This window comes from Corylus avellana, chromosome 2 (assembly GCF_965113065.1).
Source record: "Corylus avellana chromosome 2, dhCorAvel1.hap1.2, whole genome shotgun sequence".
NCBI classification, from domain to species: Eukaryota; Viridiplantae; Streptophyta; class Magnoliopsida; order Fagales; family Betulaceae; genus Corylus; species Corylus avellana.
In genome coordinates this window covers 7,579,769-7,598,226 of record NC_142491.1, presented here as the reverse complement: position 1 = coordinate 7,598,226, position 18,458 = coordinate 7,579,769, and the positions used below count along the sequence as shown (strand labels likewise).

At 33.7% G+C, this 18,458-nt stretch overlaps 2 protein-coding genes across 2 annotated transcripts; one reads left to right on the top strand and one right to left on the bottom strand.

Annotated features, from left to right (window-relative positions):
- Positions 1 to 8,290: 8,290 nt before the first annotated feature.
- LOC132167111 (pentatricopeptide repeat-containing protein At3g09040, mitochondrial-like) lies at positions 8,291 to 11,619 on the top strand. Its single transcript, XM_059578008.2, has one exon. The coding sequence runs from the start codon at positions 8,293 to 8,295 to the stop codon at positions 10,729 to 10,731; it is 2,439 nt and encodes an 812-aa protein (XP_059433991.2). The 5' UTR covers positions 8,291 to 8,292; the 3' UTR covers positions 10,732 to 11,619.
- Positions 11,620 to 12,330: 711 nt separating this feature from the next.
- On the bottom strand, positions 12,331 to 16,313 carry LOC132167314 (Nascent polypeptide-associated complex (NAC), alpha subunit family protein). Its single transcript, XM_059578238.2, has 4 exons — positions 16,172 to 16,313; positions 15,035 to 15,116; positions 12,933 to 13,066; positions 12,331 to 12,838 (listed from the first exon to the last, which is right to left on the bottom strand). Exons 1-4 carry the CDS (start codon positions 16,229 to 16,231, stop codon positions 12,506 to 12,508), a joined length of 609 nt encoding a protein of 202 aa, XP_059434221.1. The 5' UTR covers positions 16,232 to 16,313; the 3' UTR covers positions 12,331 to 12,505.
- Between the last annotated feature and the right edge of the window lie 2,145 nt (positions 16,314 to 18,458).

The window sequence follows — 18,458 nt, the reverse complement described above, 5'->3', positions numbered from 1 at the left end:
CCATAATGCATGCAAAATTCTAAAACTCCTAACTAACCCATGTTTTAATCCAACCAAAGTTACTAATAAACCAATATAATCATGTCAAGCCATATTAACGTGTCAACCTTAAAAAACAAGAGTGTGTGCATGACTTCTTTGAAGCTATTTACTTCAAAATAAGAGAAACTTCATTAAACACTTTTAAGCATGTTGAAAACCTATATATAACATGACAAATCACGTTGGCAAAATGTAAACAACATGAAAATGAGTTGGGTTTCAAGGCTTACCTTGGAGAGGGTGGTTTTAAACCAAAAGCAACCATTTTCTCTCCCTAAAATTCATTTCTCTCTCAAGAACTTGATTGTGGTGCAGCATGAAAGCTTGAATGTGCTACGAGGGGTGGGTTTATATAAGAGTGGTTTGGTGGATAAAGTTTGAATATGTGGTAATAGGTTAAATTTGCTTTTTAGAGATCAACCAATGCTTTGTGTACTATTCTCAAACGTTCGATATATTATTGTACTACAGTTCTAGGGTTTTCATCGACCATTCGGTGGTCCATAGGGAACGTACAATGCTAGGGTTTAAGCAAATGTTCGGTGATCCATGAATGAACATTAGGTCAGGTGGTAAAAGTTAAAATTGATATTTGAATTTTTCTCAAAATATTTTATGCCATCTTTTAAAATACTGGGTGTTTTGTAGAATTTGATTAACAGTGATTAAATGCATTTCTTAAATGTTCAGGGCATCACAAGCTCTGATACCAAATTGACACAGTATAAAAGAAAAAAATATATAGAAACTAAAGATAAATTTCGTGTTGAACAGAGTCTTACTAGCCAAAATGGGGTTTGTTAAAGTCTCACCCGTGAAGGGAAAATGAGTTACACCTCAAAAAGGAGAAATCTTATCTTTAAGAAAGCTTGAAAAAGTTAAAATAATTCTCATGCATTGATAATTACTATGCTATGTACATCAACTTATATAAGACTGCCAACTTATTAGACAACCTTACAATAAATATAAGGATTAAATACTTTTTTGCCCTCTGTGGTTTAATAACTTTATTTTTTTGTCCCATCGGTTTCGCTTTGTATCATAGATTGTACCTCAATAATGGTTAAAAATGGATATGGTACCTCCGTCTAAATTTCGTTCAAAAATTGACTGAAATCCACGTCAACACCCCTAAAAAATTGACACATGTCCATATACCTAATTAAAAATAAAAATAAATAAATTTTTTAAATTAAAATGATTAAAAATATTAAAAAATTAAATTAAAATTTTTTTTATAAAAAAAATGGTTTTCTTTTTTTAAAAAAAAATTAAAAAAATAAAGGATTTTTAATCATTTAAATTTTTTTTTTTTAATTAGGCATATGAACACGTGTCGAGTTTTTGGGGGCGCTGACGTGGATTTCCGTCAAATTTTAGACAGAAGTATCATCTTCGACTTTATCCATAACCGAGGTACCAACTGTGATAAAAACGAAAACCAAGGAAACAAAAAATAAAGTTATTAAAACACAGGTGACAACAAAATATTTAACCTAAAATATAAATAACATAAACAACGTTGGACTTGAACTTGAGTAGGACTTGAACCGGAACTAAACAACAAATAAAAACACCTTAAGGATAAGGAAGATAAAGACACCAGATAATTAACAATATACTCCTAACACCATTAGTCTTCATACGTCAACACTATTCATCTTGTCATCACAAATGCAATCCTTGATGATTTGTTGAATCAATCCAAACCTTTGATGACAGAGCATTTCCTTATTCACTTTTGATAGTAGAACTGCATATTAGATAACAGGTTCTGCATCACGACCACCCATATTCCGCTATCCGGGTATCCGTCCGCCCTAGGCTACGGCCTAAAAACCTACCAGTAACCCATGCGGACGGGCGGATAGTAGATGCAAGTAGGGAGAGTTTTTAACCGCCCATCTGAACACCCTTATTCCTGACATGCTTTTCATAACATCATATGTAACAAGTCACAACCTCGATTCCATGTTTATGTTGTTGGCATGTAGTTAAGCATCTTGAGATTCGTTGAGGCCATTTTTGGCCAATTTTTACACGTTTTAGGCAATCTGTAAATCTTTTGAACATACAATTTTCACGTTGAATGCTAGCATGTGGCCATCTTTCATCACAATCCTTAATTCCATTTTCAAGGCATTTGGGCAGCGGGTCTTGGTCCTCTTGGACTTCTGCAGGTTTAGAAGAAAGAAGATAGCGGATGGGCAGCGTAGAACGAGAAAAAGTGGTAGGAGCAAGATCGTTTGCTTGCAGTTTGAGAATAAAGAGAAACAATTCCATCATCACCACCGTAAATATTCTAATATATTTCCAAGCCATCAATTTTCTTCCACTTTCCAAACTTTCTACTTTTGATATATAAATCAATCAAAACAATAATGTAAAGGCTCAAACCCTTATATATTATTTGCAATTGAATGATTAGATACGTGTTATTCTATATATAAATTGATTTACTGTTAGAGTATTTTGATGTAAATAAGTGTTGTTTGATAGTTATGACTTTTAGAGTTGCGAACCTTTTTAGTTAAGTGACTTTTGGTATAAGTCATATATCCTTTGGATATGGTCGAAAGGTTTACAAATGTTATTTTGTTTTAGTTAACCTTTGATTTTTAGAAAAAATTAAGTAACTCCTAATAATTCAAGTAGTTTCAAATGAGCAAGCAAAGGGAATGATCTCCTAGTTGCTCAATATTATATCCAATCCAAGCACCCATACAAGTTTTCGAAAAGCGTAATAAACATGCATGTCATATATATATATATATATATGAGTAATGCTATAAATCATCTTTTTATCTTCCTAAAGCTGATGTGACTTTTAAAATCACTATTAAATTTTACATTAATCATACTTGAATTTTGATCTAATGGTGATTTTGAAAGCCACATCAGCTTTAAGAGGTAAAAAGAGGATAAAAAGATGGTTCCTAGCATTACTCGTATATATATATATATATATATATATATATATATATATCAAAACACTCAAATATGCATTTTTAAGATCAGTTTAGATTTGAGATTTCAAAAAGTGCAATTAAAAATAATGATTTTAAAATATGCGATTTGAAAACATGATTTTTTAAAATGTAGTTAAAGCATTTGACAAAAACACAGTTTGACCTTTAATCGTAGTTTAGCCTTTAAAAGTGTGCATTTTTTAAAAAAAATGTCTCCTTACCTACGTTTTCAAATAGCAATTTTTAAAAAACACAATGCCAAACAATCTATTTTTTGTGATTTAGTTTAAAATCACACTTTTTATCTATAAAATCGCAATGTCAAACACACCCTTAATAAGATTAATAAAGCATCCCAATGAGTAGCTCAATCGGTTAGAGACCACGCTTCATAAAGTGGAAGTCACTAGTTTAAATTCTCCTCCCCCTTCTTGTGGACATGTAAAAAAAAAATTAATAAAGCATGTGACATATGTTTTTAAAGCATATTATTCTCACATGGTCTAAAGATAAATACCAATTTAATATATCAATTTAGAGGATTTTCTTTCCACCACATTTAAAGTAAAACCTTATCCACTAAATAATTAATAACTTCTAAACCAAAAAAACAAAAAAAAAATCACCTAAACTCGAAACTTGGTGGCATATAAACGAGTGAAGAGCCCATCCAAAAGGCACAATACATTAAACAAAAGTTGCTTTTCAAAAGCTCAAGAATTACTAATTTCTTTTTAGTCTCCATCATGAAATGGCATGCCCCAACCATGAAGCCAAATAGTGCTGATTATGATTTTATGATTTAGGGCATGTTTGAGTGTGTTTGAAGAACCTAAAAGTACGTTTAATGCTCAAAAAGTCCGTTTGAAGAAAAAAGTTTATGTTTGGTAAAAAAATTTGAAACCACTTTTAATTGTCCAAAAAGAGTAAAAATAGCCAAAAAGCTTTAAAATAAAAGTTTTGCCGAAATATTTTACGTGTCAGGTCTACTAAAAGAAAAATTTAAGCCACACGTGATGAGGAATGCTAAAGTATTAATTAAATAATAAAATTTACATATTTCTAATTCAACTCCCAAATGACTTTTTTTGGCCAAGAGGTCCAGTCAACAAATACAACTTAAAAATTCAAAGATACTTATTATACAACTCAAAACAACATGATTTAAAACAAGATACGTCTAAAAAATGTTATCCAGCAAGTCTTGCCTTCGCTCCTACCATGAGAAGCCTCCGATTGAATCTGAAACCATACCATATTAAAAGCTTGCAACAAGCTTCCAGTAAAATAATTAAGTAGAAGGTCAGTTACATGAAAATTTGTGTTTAATGCACAAAAGACAAGCAATAAAATGTGAGAAATGGATCATCGATCTCTATTTTAAATGAAATGGAGAGTGGCCATTTAGGCAAAAGGTTGTAAAATAAGACAAAATTGTCCTCAACTTTTAAAACTACGACAATTTTGTCCCATCCTTTTCCTAACCGGCTCCTCTCCACTTCATTTGAAATTAAGAGAATCCGTTTCCTAAAATGTTAATAAGTTTATTGTTTGAGAACCTTTATTTCTCTTTTTCTTTTTCTGATGTCGGGAAACCTCTCCAAGGCTTCGGATCCACCTCTACATAGTAAACCTCGGTTCTGAGCCTTTATTTCTAAAATTCACTAAACTGAGAACTTTATGGCTTCAATTCAAATGAAAGTACTCTATTTAGTGATCTTTTGACAATCTATACATATTTACAGTAGAAAACTAGATCAATCATAAATTATAAATTTTAGGTATATTGAAATTACTACTTAAAACTTAAAAGCTCCATAAAATAGAAAAAATTTATGACTATCACCACTGTGCATGTACAAATTAAGATTCATGAAGAGTAAATATTTTGTTGAGAATGCAAGCAAATATTTATCATAATTAACCTCTATTGTGAAATAGAGATAAATCATTTCATATTCTAAATTTTGTTTAACAAAAAATTAATGTAAAAATTTGAAAGGTTGAAAAGTCTTGTTTTACGCCGGAGGTCACCCACCGTTGTTGATTTCCCATATGAACCAAACACCGAAAAATGTTTTTAGCATAAATCAATTTTTTTAAAAATAAAAATATTTTACGTCGAAACAAACAGAGTATAAATTAAACGATACGCTGCCGATAGCATCTTAACAAACAAGGTGGATAATCGCGGCCTTCTATGTTTGTTAATAAGGAGCAATCACGTAAGCACCATTCAGCGGCTGGAAACGCCCTGTCGTGTGCAATAGGCAAACGACTCATGCAGCTTGGAAAAGTATTAACTATTTATTTTTCATTTTCAATGCTTCGAAGTATTGGCAGCCATTTCTTTCTTCGAAGTTCGGAAAATTGAGTGATTAGACATGCTTGCTTTAAAGACACATTACTTTATGAATTAGTTTACTCTTGAAGTGTTTTTATTATTAGTAAGTGTTGTTTAAGAATTGTGTCTTTTGAAGGCCAAATGACTTGGTTTAAGTAATGTTTTTTTGGTAGGATCACAAGATCTCAGAATAATTTGGATTTAAATGAACAAGTGAAAAAAAGAGATGATGTAATAGTCACAATACAATATCAAAGTATCCACTCGAAAGGTTTTAAAAGAAAATATTGATGCAATAAATTTGTCATATTATAATATATAGAATTCAAATTATTTGATTAGTCATTTACTTAATTAAAAACTTGTGTTTACTGAAAAAGTACACTTATATTTTCTTTTTCCTTTTTAGAAAATATATATATATATATATATATATATATATATATATATATATATATATATATATATGAAGAGACATTTGAAGCCAAGTGAAAGATCAACTTGTCCATGATGTTAAGATGTATAGTTTTTTTTTTTTTTTTTTTTTTTTGACATGTTTATACAAGAGGAGGAGGATGATTCGAACTAGCGACCTCTGCTTCATTAGGCGTAGTTCCAGCCGATTGAACTACTTCTTGAGGACAAGATGTATAATTTCAGATAGGAATAAATGGATTGATTCAATTTAATGGATAATTATTTCAAAACAATAACTTTTGAGTGAGTATATACGTAGTAATGTCCTTTAGAACTTAAGGTTATGAGCTTGCATTAAAGTTACTATGTAATTAAAAGTAATGTTTCTCATTGTCGGAAAATAAAGTTTGAGAATTTGGGCTACTTATGTCTTTAAATTTAGCCTACCTGGAACAGATCTGTTTCATAACTGTAATTATACATGGATTAGCGGAAGCTGAAGTCATAGATAGTACTTCTTTTTTCTTTTCTTTTTTAGTCATAGATAGTAATTGATTGTATCTATGATTTTGTAATCTTATAGTTTTTTGTTATGATTTATCAGAGTTTTATGCTTTATGATGTAAGAGTTTTATACTTTTGATCTTTTATTAATAAAAATCTGACAAGATTCCCGTTAGGGTGACATAAGAATAAATAATATTGGTACATACAATGCAACTTACACTATATAAATGTATTAAAAGACACAAATGGTCAAATTTACATATGTAAGTGACTAATAAAATATTAAAAATATACAAGTGAAACCTTTTTTATTATTTTTTGACAGAATATGCAAGTGAAAACTATATACAAGATATTGTTAGATTCTAATAAAGAGTACGTAATGTTATTTAGTAGACGATTATATAATTAGAATGGTGTAGCAATGAAAATTAGTTTTCGGTTTTTTTTTTTTTTCACATGTGCTAATTCAAAAGCTAATTTCCATTGTCATACTAATGAATTGTATGACAATCGTATAACAGTATATTAAATAACATTATTTAATTTGAATAATTATTAATGGGATGCAATGATATAATAATTTGGTCTATTTAGCGATGTAAAATAGAGGAAAATGGTGGATCCCGGTCGAGTATAATTAAGGTTGTTAGGTAAATCTCACGTACAAGTACTCACATGCAAGACTCGTGTATCAGCATCCCAATGTTTAAGGCAATTGGGATTCAAACCGACGATTTCATGCTTATATGAGAGGATAGAGATCTCTAGCGATTTGGTTTTCAAATTGCTAACAATTTATGCAATAAAAGTAAGAGAGTTCGTATAGAACCTACTTGTCCAAATAAGTTTTGGGCTGTCCAACCACCTATAAGGATCCTTATTCCCACATGAGCACTCTCGCAATTGCTACCCAACCTACCCAAATAAATTTTGGGCGGTCCAACCACCTATTCAAGCACGTGAGTTCCATATAAATTCTTTCACAATTGCTATTTGGACAACAAATTACTATACCAATCCTCTCGTTTATACACAAATTACTTGAAGTAATGATATAAGAATGACTAAAGTCCTCCTAGACTAGGACTGGCAAATTTAATCCGCGAACATGACAAGTAATTTTAGGGTTAAGGCTTAGTTAACCGGGTTCGACTCATAAACGGGTTGTGTCGTGTCAACCCGCGAGTTAACTCGTTTATTTTTTTTAACTTAAATTTTTAACCAAAAAAATATATATATATTGAATTGTCATTCATTTGTTTTGTATTGCATGCTATAGATGTCCATTGGAATTATACATGTATCTTAAAGTTGAGCTAAATAGATTGTCCATATGTTTGTTGAATTTATGCAAGTTATTTTAAGATATGTTGAGATGTACATGCTGAAGCTCAATTAACACTAATAATAGATCCATGAATTAGCTTTTGTTGTTTTGGAGGCTTTCTATCAATTCTCTCAACAACCATTCTTTTTCAATTAAAAACTGCCACATTGTTGCTTGGTTGCTGGAATTTTGCCATTTTGGTTATGCTATAAAAATTAAAATGACTTCATAGTCGTGTTCGGTCAGGTCAGATTGTGTCGGGTCATGTCGGGTTGGAACCTATTATCAGTTAAATTAAACGTGTTCACTTGTCGGGTCGGGTCAGGTCAACTCGAAATGACACATTTATCTAAACAGATTACACGTGTCGTGTCGTGTTTGGGTTTGGGTGTTCGACACGTTTATATAAATGTGTTGGGTTTGTGTTGACATAAACGAGTTCGTGGGTCAACCGGGTTGACACGAACCCAACATACTAACTCGTTTTGTCAGCCCTAGAGTCCTCCTAAATGTAACTAACTTTCAAAATTACCATTAAATTTGTAATGTTTATTATTAAATTTCAACCTATTAGTAATTTTAAAAGCCACCGATATCACATATCGATCTATTAAGTATTAAGGATCAATGTGTTTGCCGGCCTTAAAAACTTGAAGCTCTGCTTCTGTGTGTAACGACTAATGAGAATCCTACGACTTCCTCGTAGTACTTCTAAGCTGAAACAATTTTTTCCCTTTGCAAGTATAACTTGTCAGTTGCACATAATCTTCCAACATCAACACCGCCGCTACAGTTCCAAATCCTGCTCTTCATACTCTAATCTCTTGGTGGGGAAAGACCCAACTGCCATTGCCACTGCTCTTTACCACTCTGAGAATACGAAATCATATTTTCTGGGTACCCAAATACATGGGCATATCATCAAGTTAGGACTCACTAGTGACGTTTTTTCACAGAATAATCTTGTTAAGATGTACTCAAAATTTGGGGTATTGAGTTCTGGGCTTAATGTGTTCGATGAAATGTTACAAAGAAATCTTGTTTCTTGGACTTTAATTATCTCGGGTGCCATTCAAAATGGTGAATTTGATTTGGGTTGGGAGATTTATTTGGACATGATGAGAAGTGGGTTGAGGCCGAACGAGTTCACTTTCGGCAGTGTTATGAAAGCGTGTGCTATCATGGGAGCTTATGAACTTGGTTTGTGTATTCACGGTTTTGCTTTGAAAATTGGAATGGAGAAGAACCCTTTCGTGGGTAGTTCTATGTTAAACATGTACGCTAAATTGGGGGATATTCAATCGTCTGAGAGAGTATTTGAGTGTATGGACAATCTTGATGTTGCTTGTTGGAATGCTATGATTGGAGGGTATGCACAATCTGGCTGTAGCTTTGAAGCCTTGAAGATTGTATCTTTGATGCTGTATAGGGGTGTAAAAATCGACCAGTTCACCTTGGTTAATGCTCTTAAGGGGTGCTCGATTAGGGGACATTTGGAATCCGGTAAACAGCTTCATGGAATAATCATTAGGCTTGAGGTTGAATCTAGTGCTTCAGTGATGAACGCTCTCATGGATATGTATTTCAAGAATGATGGAAAGGACTCGGCTCTGAAAGTTTTCAATAGAATGCAAAACAAAGATGTGATATCATGGAATACTGTATTTGGTGGCTTCTCTCAAGAAAAGGATGCAAGAGAAATAGCAATCTTATTTTATGAGTTCATGCTGACAGGATTAAAGCCCAGCCATATCACTTTCTCAGTCCTGTTTAGAAAATGTGGTGAGCTACTGGATCTCGATCTTGGGCTTCAATTTTTTTCACTTGCCTTACGTCTTGGATTTTTTTATGAAGTTAATGTCACAAGCTCAATAATCAATATGTTCTCTAGATGTGGGGCAGTGGAGATGGCACATTTAGTGTTTGACAGCATACATATCAGAAACATATTAACTTGGAATGAGTTGATTTCTGGGTATAAGGTAATATGTCAATACACGGAAGCTCTTAAGATTTTTTGTAATTTATGGGAATTGGGAGTTAAAGCAGATAAATATACCTTCTCCAGCATTTTGGAGGCTTGTTGTGAATGTGGAAGTCAACAGATTGGAAGACAAATTCATGGTGCTATTCTCAAGTGCGGTTTTGCTTCTTATGGATATGTCTGCAGTTCATTAATTAAAGCTTATATTACATTTGGTCTCCTAGATGATTCCTTTGAATTTCTTAATGATGTTAACAGATTAGATTTGCCATCCTGGGGGGCAATGATATCTGCGTTGGTGCATCAAGGTTACAATCATGAAGCTATAAGATCCTTCAACTCTCTAATAGAAGCTGGTGAGAAGCCTGATGAGTTTATTTTGGGGAGCGTTTTGAATAGTTGTGCTGTTGTTGCAGCTTATCACCAAACTAAGTCTGTCCATCCACATGTTCTAAAAATGGGATTCGACAAACATGTGTTTGTTTCTAGTGCGGTTATAGATGCTTATGCAAAATGCGGAGACCTTGAGAGCTCGAAAATGGCTTTCGAACAGTCATTTATATCAAATGATGTGATTATATATAATACTATGATCACAGCTTATGCCCATCATGGTCTGGTTATGGAAGCTCTTGAAATCTTTGAGAAAATGAAGTTGGCTAATCTACAGCCCAGCCAAGCCACATTTGTGTCGGTTATATCAGCTTGTAGTCATATGGGTCTTGTTGATCAAGGCCGTCTTCTCTTTGAATCAATGACATTAAACTATGGGATGGAACCATCTCCGGATAATTATGGTTGCTTAGTTGATATGTTTTCACGAAATGGATACCTTGCTGATGCTAAACACATAATAGAAGTGATGCCTTTTCCTCCTTGGCCTGCTATTTGGAGATCCTTGCTTAGTGGTAGTAGGATACTTGGGAACACAGAATTGGGAGAATGGGCAGCTCACAATTTAGTTAAGATGGTCCCTGAGAACGATGCAGCTTATGTATTGTTATCCAAGGTTTATTCTGAAGGGGGTAGTTGGGAAGATGCTGCAAAGGTGAGGAGGGGGATGATTGAGAAAGGTGTTTCAAAAGACCCAGGGTATAGTCGGATTGAGATATATTGTGATACTACAGAAAATTAGTTTTATATTTGGGTGTGTGGATTGCTGATATTGACCGGATAGATTATAAAGGAACTCACAAATGCTAAGTTCCACATGGGGTTTCCTTATTAATTAGTTGAGATTGTGCTTTACTAGTGATTATAGAGAACTCCAATTGCAATTTGACTAGTCCTTTTGAAGTTTCACAAATGTGACTAGCACTTTCTTTGGATTGTTACAAATGGTATCAAAGTAACCTAATAACACCATATGGTGTTGAAGCACGATATGACGTAAATCATGAAGAGGACTTCAAGGATCTAAGCGAGGGAATTGTTACTACCCAAAAAGTCAGTCTCACATTAGATGGGTGAATTACCCACATTAAATGGATGGATTACAAATATGTCTATGGGTGCTAAATTCTATATTAATTCTTTATTGGGTGATTAGCACTTTTCTTAGATCATTACATTCATCCTCCTTTGCAAAGAAACTGTTAACAGCTTTCAAAAGAGCTGATTGGATGATGATCCTTCAAGAACTTTAGGGAAAGAGATCCAGCTTCCAACAAATGAAGCCTAAGGTGTCGCATGCAAGTTATTCTCTCACTCGCTCTACACTTTATTTTATTGTCTGCAGGCAGAGCTAAGCATCTCACCTTTTTCTTCCTGGCTTCTTTGTAATTTGCTTGGAAATGCCTTGTTACTTTCGTAACCCATTGCAAGAAAGTAAGCTGGCAATGATATTATGGTTTGTATTGGGTTGATTGAATTTGAGTCCTCTATATTTGGAATGCCAGATTCCTAGACATGCCATTATCTAATATTATGCTCAAATTGGCATGCTGTATCATGGAACAGAAGCAATGAAAATCTCTACAATTTGAAGTGTCATGCTAAATTGATGCAACCATGAGTATTGGGAGTTCAGTATTTGTGTGTTTCTACTGCAATGGGTGCCAAAAATATGCATGCCCTAGGGGGGATTGTTCGGGCACTCGAAGAGCCCCATATTGCCAGCAATAAAGAAATAAACTGAAAATATTAAAATTTTAATTAGTACAAACTACAAACCACATTCTATATTCCAAAGCAAAGCTATTCGATTTTTGCTTTCTGCTTTTGTGTCTTTTATCTTTTGTCACATCCAGAGGACTTTTACCAAAAGATTTGTATTTGTGCAAATATCATGAAAGGTTCTCTAGCTTAAAGTAATTGAGAGAATTTTATTATAATATTATTTAATCATATCTCGTTCTGCTTTTGTATTTTCCTTGATTAGTGAGTATATTTTCCAGGTCAAGGCGAATGTAGGAAAAAAGAAAAAGATTTGGCATGTTCGATAAGTTGGGAAGGGGCGACCAGTGTAATATCAACTTGGGCGTGACCATCGGAGTTCCCATCAGCTGTGGAATGTCCGATTTGAGCCATAGCTACTGCCTGAGAAGGCGAACCTATCACCACAACCCCACCAAAGATAAAAACACCTTTCAAAACAAAAATTATAGAACAGTAGATCTTTACTCCATTCCTTGATGCCCTCAAACTTCCATCTTTCTTGTGATGGGTCATACCCTAAGAACTACATATATCCAAGTGAAATTCAGAATATCAAAGAGATTCTCAAGCTTGAAAATGAACTAAAATAGAGAAACACAAGCTCCAATTGATAACTCACCGATAAGTCACTCGGTTCATTACAAGTACAACAGAAAAAGTAAAAGAGAGAATTTTGTAAAATTGAAAAACGATAGAAACCATAAAACTGCTAAATCATCACATAGAAAACATGTAAAAAGCTTCTCTTTTCCTCAGTTGGTAAGATCCATTATTGCAGTAACTATGTCGCCTTCTGCAGTCTTCAATGCTTTCACTGCCTTCGACCTAGAGACTCCTGCCTGTGTCATCACCAACTCAATGTCCTTGGGTTCCACTCCGGTCTCATCAACTTCCTCATCATCTTGAGCCACGGCCGAAGTCTCTGGTTTGGAAATAACATGGCTCAGATCAGGAGCCTTAAACTGCTCTGCAGCCTGAGTCTGAAGTTGAGAGCTCAAATCCTCAATCTTCGCCTCCCCGAAGATTACATAAGTGTCCGAAGTTGGACTCTTGAAAACATCCGGCTTTGAGATGACAAACAATATCTGATTTGCGTGGCATATGTTAGACAAAACACCAAGCACTAAAGTGGACAAATATGGAAAGTAAAACCACATGAATAAGGTGAAAGGCACCAACATTCTTGCTCTTTTTAACAGTGACCCGGCTAACACCTGGGATAGGTTTCATGCCAAGCTTCAACATTGCTTTGCGACTTTTCTTTTCACTTCTACTTTGCTTCGACCTACCACTTGCATCTCCATCTTGTTGTCCTGATAATACAGAAAGGATGAAAAAATGAGACGTTATATTCATAAATAAATTATTGAAGTTAATATCAGCTGCAGTTGCATCCTTATTGCACATGCTAATATATTCAGAAAAGGTTGAAAAAAAATAGGAGGAATCACAAACTGCACAAGTGTATTCATTTAATTTAGTTAAACAAGACATTTATTTCATTACCAGTGGGCATCTTCCACAGATCCATTTGTATCATTCAAGCACAAAACAAGACGTCCATTTTGCATTATTCTAGGAAAAACTTCCAAGTATATCTCACTTGAGCACATGGCATATAAAGTGACCAAAAAATGGTAGAAAACTAACAGAGCGAGAAAACAGATGAAAAGTGTAAAAAGACAAGGATAATTGTGCAATACAACTTGACAGAAACATTCTATTATAACAAATTCTGTAAATGAAAGAACCCAAAAGAAATAATGAAGGAATAATGATACAAAGAGAGAATAGCATAACTCAGGATAGACAAATGATACCACATCTTAACTCTATAATCCAAATATAAGACAACCGGATATGTACATTCAAGGACTTCTTATCAGCCTGGGCAATCTGGTTGTGACTCCCTCTTTGCTCACAAGATATGGCTGGGCCTAAGATATTAACAATCTTCTGGTTCCAGAACCAATAGCCATGTGTTATGTTATGTGAGCTAACCTATACGAGAGAGAGAGACTAGCATAACTCAGGATAGACAAATGATACCACATCTTAACTCTATAATCCAAATATAAGACAACCAGATATGTACATTCAAGGACTTCTTAGTACATATTCAAACGCTTGGCCAATCTGGTTGTGACTCCCTCTTTGCACACAAGATATGGCTCGGCCTAAGATATTAACAATCTTCTGGTTCCAGAACCAATAGCCATGTGTTATGTTATGTGAGCTAACCTATAAGAGAGCGAGAGAGAGAGAGAGATGGAACAAGCGGCATCAAACACTCCCTTAAACTTGATTTTCTTCTAATGGGATACGAAGAGCTTATAAAATAAAACCACAAAAAAATTCTGATAACTTGTTGCACATTACTAAATTTTTTAGGAGAAACTACATTTACCCCCCTCAATCTACCACCCTTGTTGCAACATCTCTCCAATCTTCTAATCTGGTTAATGTAACCAATCGATCTACCATTGGAGTTGCAATGTCCCCCTTTTGCCCCTCAAAAAGACAAATACACCCTTAAAATCCCCCCCCCCCCCCCCCAAAAAAAAAAAAAAATCCTGAAAATCTGAAAAGGGCCAAAAAAAAAATTAAAAAAACCTGCCAACAACTTATGCGTGGATCTTGAGTGACCACTAGTGTGGCTCTGGGTTAGATTTTTTCCCTGAATTTTGTTTCCTTTTTTATTTTTTATGGCCATTTTTGTGTTTTTGGAGGCAAAAGGTGGAAACATTGCAACTCCAATGGTAGATTGGTAGGGCACATTAACCAAATTGAAAGACTGGGGAGTATTGTAAATTGAGTGATATATTGAGAGGAGGGTGAGTTCAATTTCCCCCATCTTTCAATTAAAACATTTATTTTTTTTTATTGGTAATTTATATATGAAACTAACGAATCTTCTCGAAGCAATTACCTCACCCTCCACCCATTCTCATGGGAAGAGGAAGTGCCCTTTCAGTTAGAGCTCACTGGCATCATAAAATCATTAGCACAGGAGTAGTAACCACTACAGCTATCAGCACATGACAGTACAATAAGAACCGTGTATCTCTCCCATTGAAAGAAAATGAGATTGCTACATGGTACACCATATATTACAACATTTGTTTATTAAATCATACCAAATTATGGTAAAAAGTGCAAGAGTTCATATATATGTATAGATACATCAACAGAAACTAGTGAGAGAGAGAGAGAGAGAGAGAGAGAGAGAGAGAGAGAAACAGAAAACATAGAACACCACAACAATATCACAATGAACTTACCCTCGGCTTCATCTTCATCCTTGTCATCATCGTCATCCTCATCATCATCCTCATCATCATCTTCAACTAAGGGCTCATCAGGCTACCCAAATAAAAATAACGATTACAATATTACAACCAGTATTTCATATTGGTAAAAAAAAACTTCAAAAAGAAAACAGTAACATATTATAACTACAGTATTATCAGCAATTAGTTGCAGAGTACGTACAAGCTTATCAGCATGGAAACAATAACTACTTGAAACCAAAGTGAAGGGAATTTAGAGCAAAAGGATAAATATGGTCACATGCGATGTATGAAAGGTAAAGGACATAAACAAAGAGAAAGGGTTAATATTGCAGGAACAAAGAAGCCAAAATCATTTAGGTAAACTATGGTGGACGTGATGTATATCAGTCATGATTTGTTGTCTTCCTTGTATCAATACGGGAAAAAAGGGAAAGACTTGCTACTTTTTCTCCACAGTGACTTCAACAAAGTGAATAAAAAACATCAATCTAACTTCAGGCATGGATAACCAAACCCATCATAAATTTTTTTCTTTTTAATCTTTGCATAGTCCCGGAATACCCACCATGTAACCATTAACATACCAAGTCTGTACTTTGCTCTACACACCATTACAGCTAACAATGTTTCTGTTTTTACACCCACGAAATATACTCCCAATACAACCATCATTCAAATCTATGTATGCAAAAGATCCAGAATCATATCTCAATCATCAAGTACAAATCACTGGCGCTTTTCAAGTCATCTACTATCTTATTTAGGTTTACTTCTAACTCAATGCCCTGCATTCCTGCAACAATCAATTGATTCCAACTTTCCCACTTTCTATCAGATTCTTAGCAAGCAACTGGGTAAGAAAATCATTAAGATCTAACCCACATACAGTTACCCCAAAAACACAAAAAATAAAAAATAAAAAATCTTCCCATTTTCAGTGTCTAAAATGACCCTGAATCATAAAACTAAACAGATCTAACATGTTATGATAGAACTTGGCCACATATAAGATCAAACTCGTAATTAAAGTATCAAGAACATTGTTTTAGAAAAAAATCAAGAACTTCTTTTTAAAATGTAATCAAGCACTTGAATACATATACATAAGCAGAGAGAGAGAGATACATCGATCTTCTGCTGCTCGAGATGGGCAGCAAGGAGTTCTTCCTGGGTTTGAGCAGTCATGGCTGAATTTTGCAGAAAAAGAGAGTGTGGACTATGTGTGAGAGAGAGAGTATACGCAAAAACCCTAAAACCCCAAAAATGGATGTCCAAAGAGGCTCTTGATAAATGGGTATTTTATAGTCACGGCCAGGACAAATCAAATTACGAGACTGACATTGGGCCCAGATGGGTCGGTCTTCACAGAAGCCCCATGTCTCCATACGACATTTCTTGTCAGAGAGACCAAGCGACTCTATTTGGGCCCAATTCGTGTTCATACGTTGAGTTTGAGTCGTATCAAATGATAGCAGCATATGTATAAGATTATATAAGTTAATTATAATCCGATAAATGTAATTAAGCAGGTCAATCTCTTTAACTTTAACTCACTGATTTTGCGTTTGGTTCTTATCAAATTTATGGGTTGTATCAAAAATTGATAATCTGAATTTCAGTACTTTAAAAAAAAAAGGGTTGGATGATTTGTTTTGCTCGAATATGAATTGTATGTCATTTGCACAATTCAAGTAGCCATCACAAATAGGGCAAATGCAAGGTTCACTTGCTCTGAGCAATTCGAAATTTGGGGTCTACTTGTCCCAAGCATGTGAATCATATGAGTAATACTATAAGTTACTCTTGTATTCCTCCAAGAATGACGTGGCTTGTAAATCACCATTGAGCTTGTAATTGATTATTATTGAATTTTGATCGAATAGTAATTTTAAAAGCTACCTCATTTTTTTAAAGATACAAAATAGACTCTTAAAATTACTCGAATCAAATACTTATCCTCTTTGTGGGGCTATTTGAATTTATTACAATTCGATCAACAAATTGTAGGCAATTCCGATATGTTCACTCCAACCTAAATCTTAGTGTGTACTTATATACTAAGTCGGTATATCACAAATACTTTCCAATTAATGTTCAAATCTTGGGAGAGGATTGCATTGCAGATCAAGTGATACCCACATAGAATAATACCTATGAAATCGACTATTCTTTAGCGAAGGTAAAGAAGTCAAGGGAAATTCATTAATTGTCCAAATTAAAGTGAAAGATAGCACAAAATGAGTTTTATTACAAATGCTATAGCTTTTATTGTAAGTTTTCTTATAAATCGATGTTGTAATTTATATAGGACTTGATGATTTAATTAGTTAGCAACTGACTTATCAACTATCTATTCTTAATCATTTTATCAATTATAATCTATCAAGTCAATTTATAAGAAGATTGCAGTAAAAAATTGTAGGGCCCAAAACATTTTTCATATGATATTAAGGTCTTTATAATGTTATTACAAGTTAAATCTACCTAGTAAACTAAAATGCATCAATAATATAGACACATATTAAATGTCTAGACTCCATTTGTCTAAAAAAATAAATGTTTTTGTCTTTTATTTTTTATTTTCAAAACAAAAATATTAACAAACAATCCCAACACAAAATATTCATAAAAGCACAAAAATTGTTTTCACATTTATGTTACATTATAACACTTTTCCAAAAAAAAAAAAAAAAAAAACCCTAAAAAAAACATTAATAAATAGAGCCTTGCCAAGAATTTCACCTAAAATTTATCCACATTTAAATTTGAATGATGACAGCCTAGCCAAACATAAAAAAAAAATATAAATTGCCACCCCTAATTGTATGGTATTTCAAGTGCAAATTCATTTAGGAAGGTGCATGCAACTTGTCCAAAGCCATATAATGACAAACCCTCAGTAATGTCAGAAATCATGTTTTTATCTTACAGCCATCTCACAATAATTACATGTCAATACTAATAAATTATTAGATTAGTCAATTGTATTTTTATCCTATAATTGTTCAACAATATTAATACAATTTTTTTAATTTAATAATAATTAATCTAAAAGTTAGTTAAAAGTATCACACATTTGATGAATGTTTGATTGAATTATATATAACATTTCTCGTACAAATAAGGTTAGCGTTTTGCTGAGTAATTCTATAAGTCATTATTGTGTCACTCGTAACTATCTCAAAAAATGACGTGACTATTAAAATTATTATTTAATCAAAATTCAATAACGATAAATTACAAGCCCAATGGTGATTTTAATAGCCACATCATTCCTGGAGGGACATAAGAAGGACTTGTAGCATTACTCCCTTTTGCTTTCTTTAACCATGCAACTTACGTGGCGTATAATGATAGGGCCTTTGTATAAACTACCGGACCCTCGTGCACGGGAGCAAGCGGACCCCAAGTA

Coding starts and splice junctions, on each gene's coding strand:
- LOC132167111 (XM_059578008.2), top strand. CDS start 8,293: ATGAGAATCCTACGACTTCCTCGTAGTACTTCTAAGCTGAAACAATTT.
- LOC132167314 (XM_059578238.2), bottom strand. CDS start 16,231: ATGACTGCTCAAACCCAGGAAGAACTCCTTGCTGCCCATCTCGAGCAG. Junction 15,117..16,171: donor TCGAGCAGCAGAAGATCGAT/GTATCTCTCTCT, acceptor TTATTTGGGTAG/CCTGATGAGCCCTTAGTTGA. Junction 12,839..12,932: donor CTGTTAAAAAGAGCAAGAAT/GTTGGTGCCTTT, acceptor CACGCAAATCAG/ATATTGTTTGTCATCTCAAA.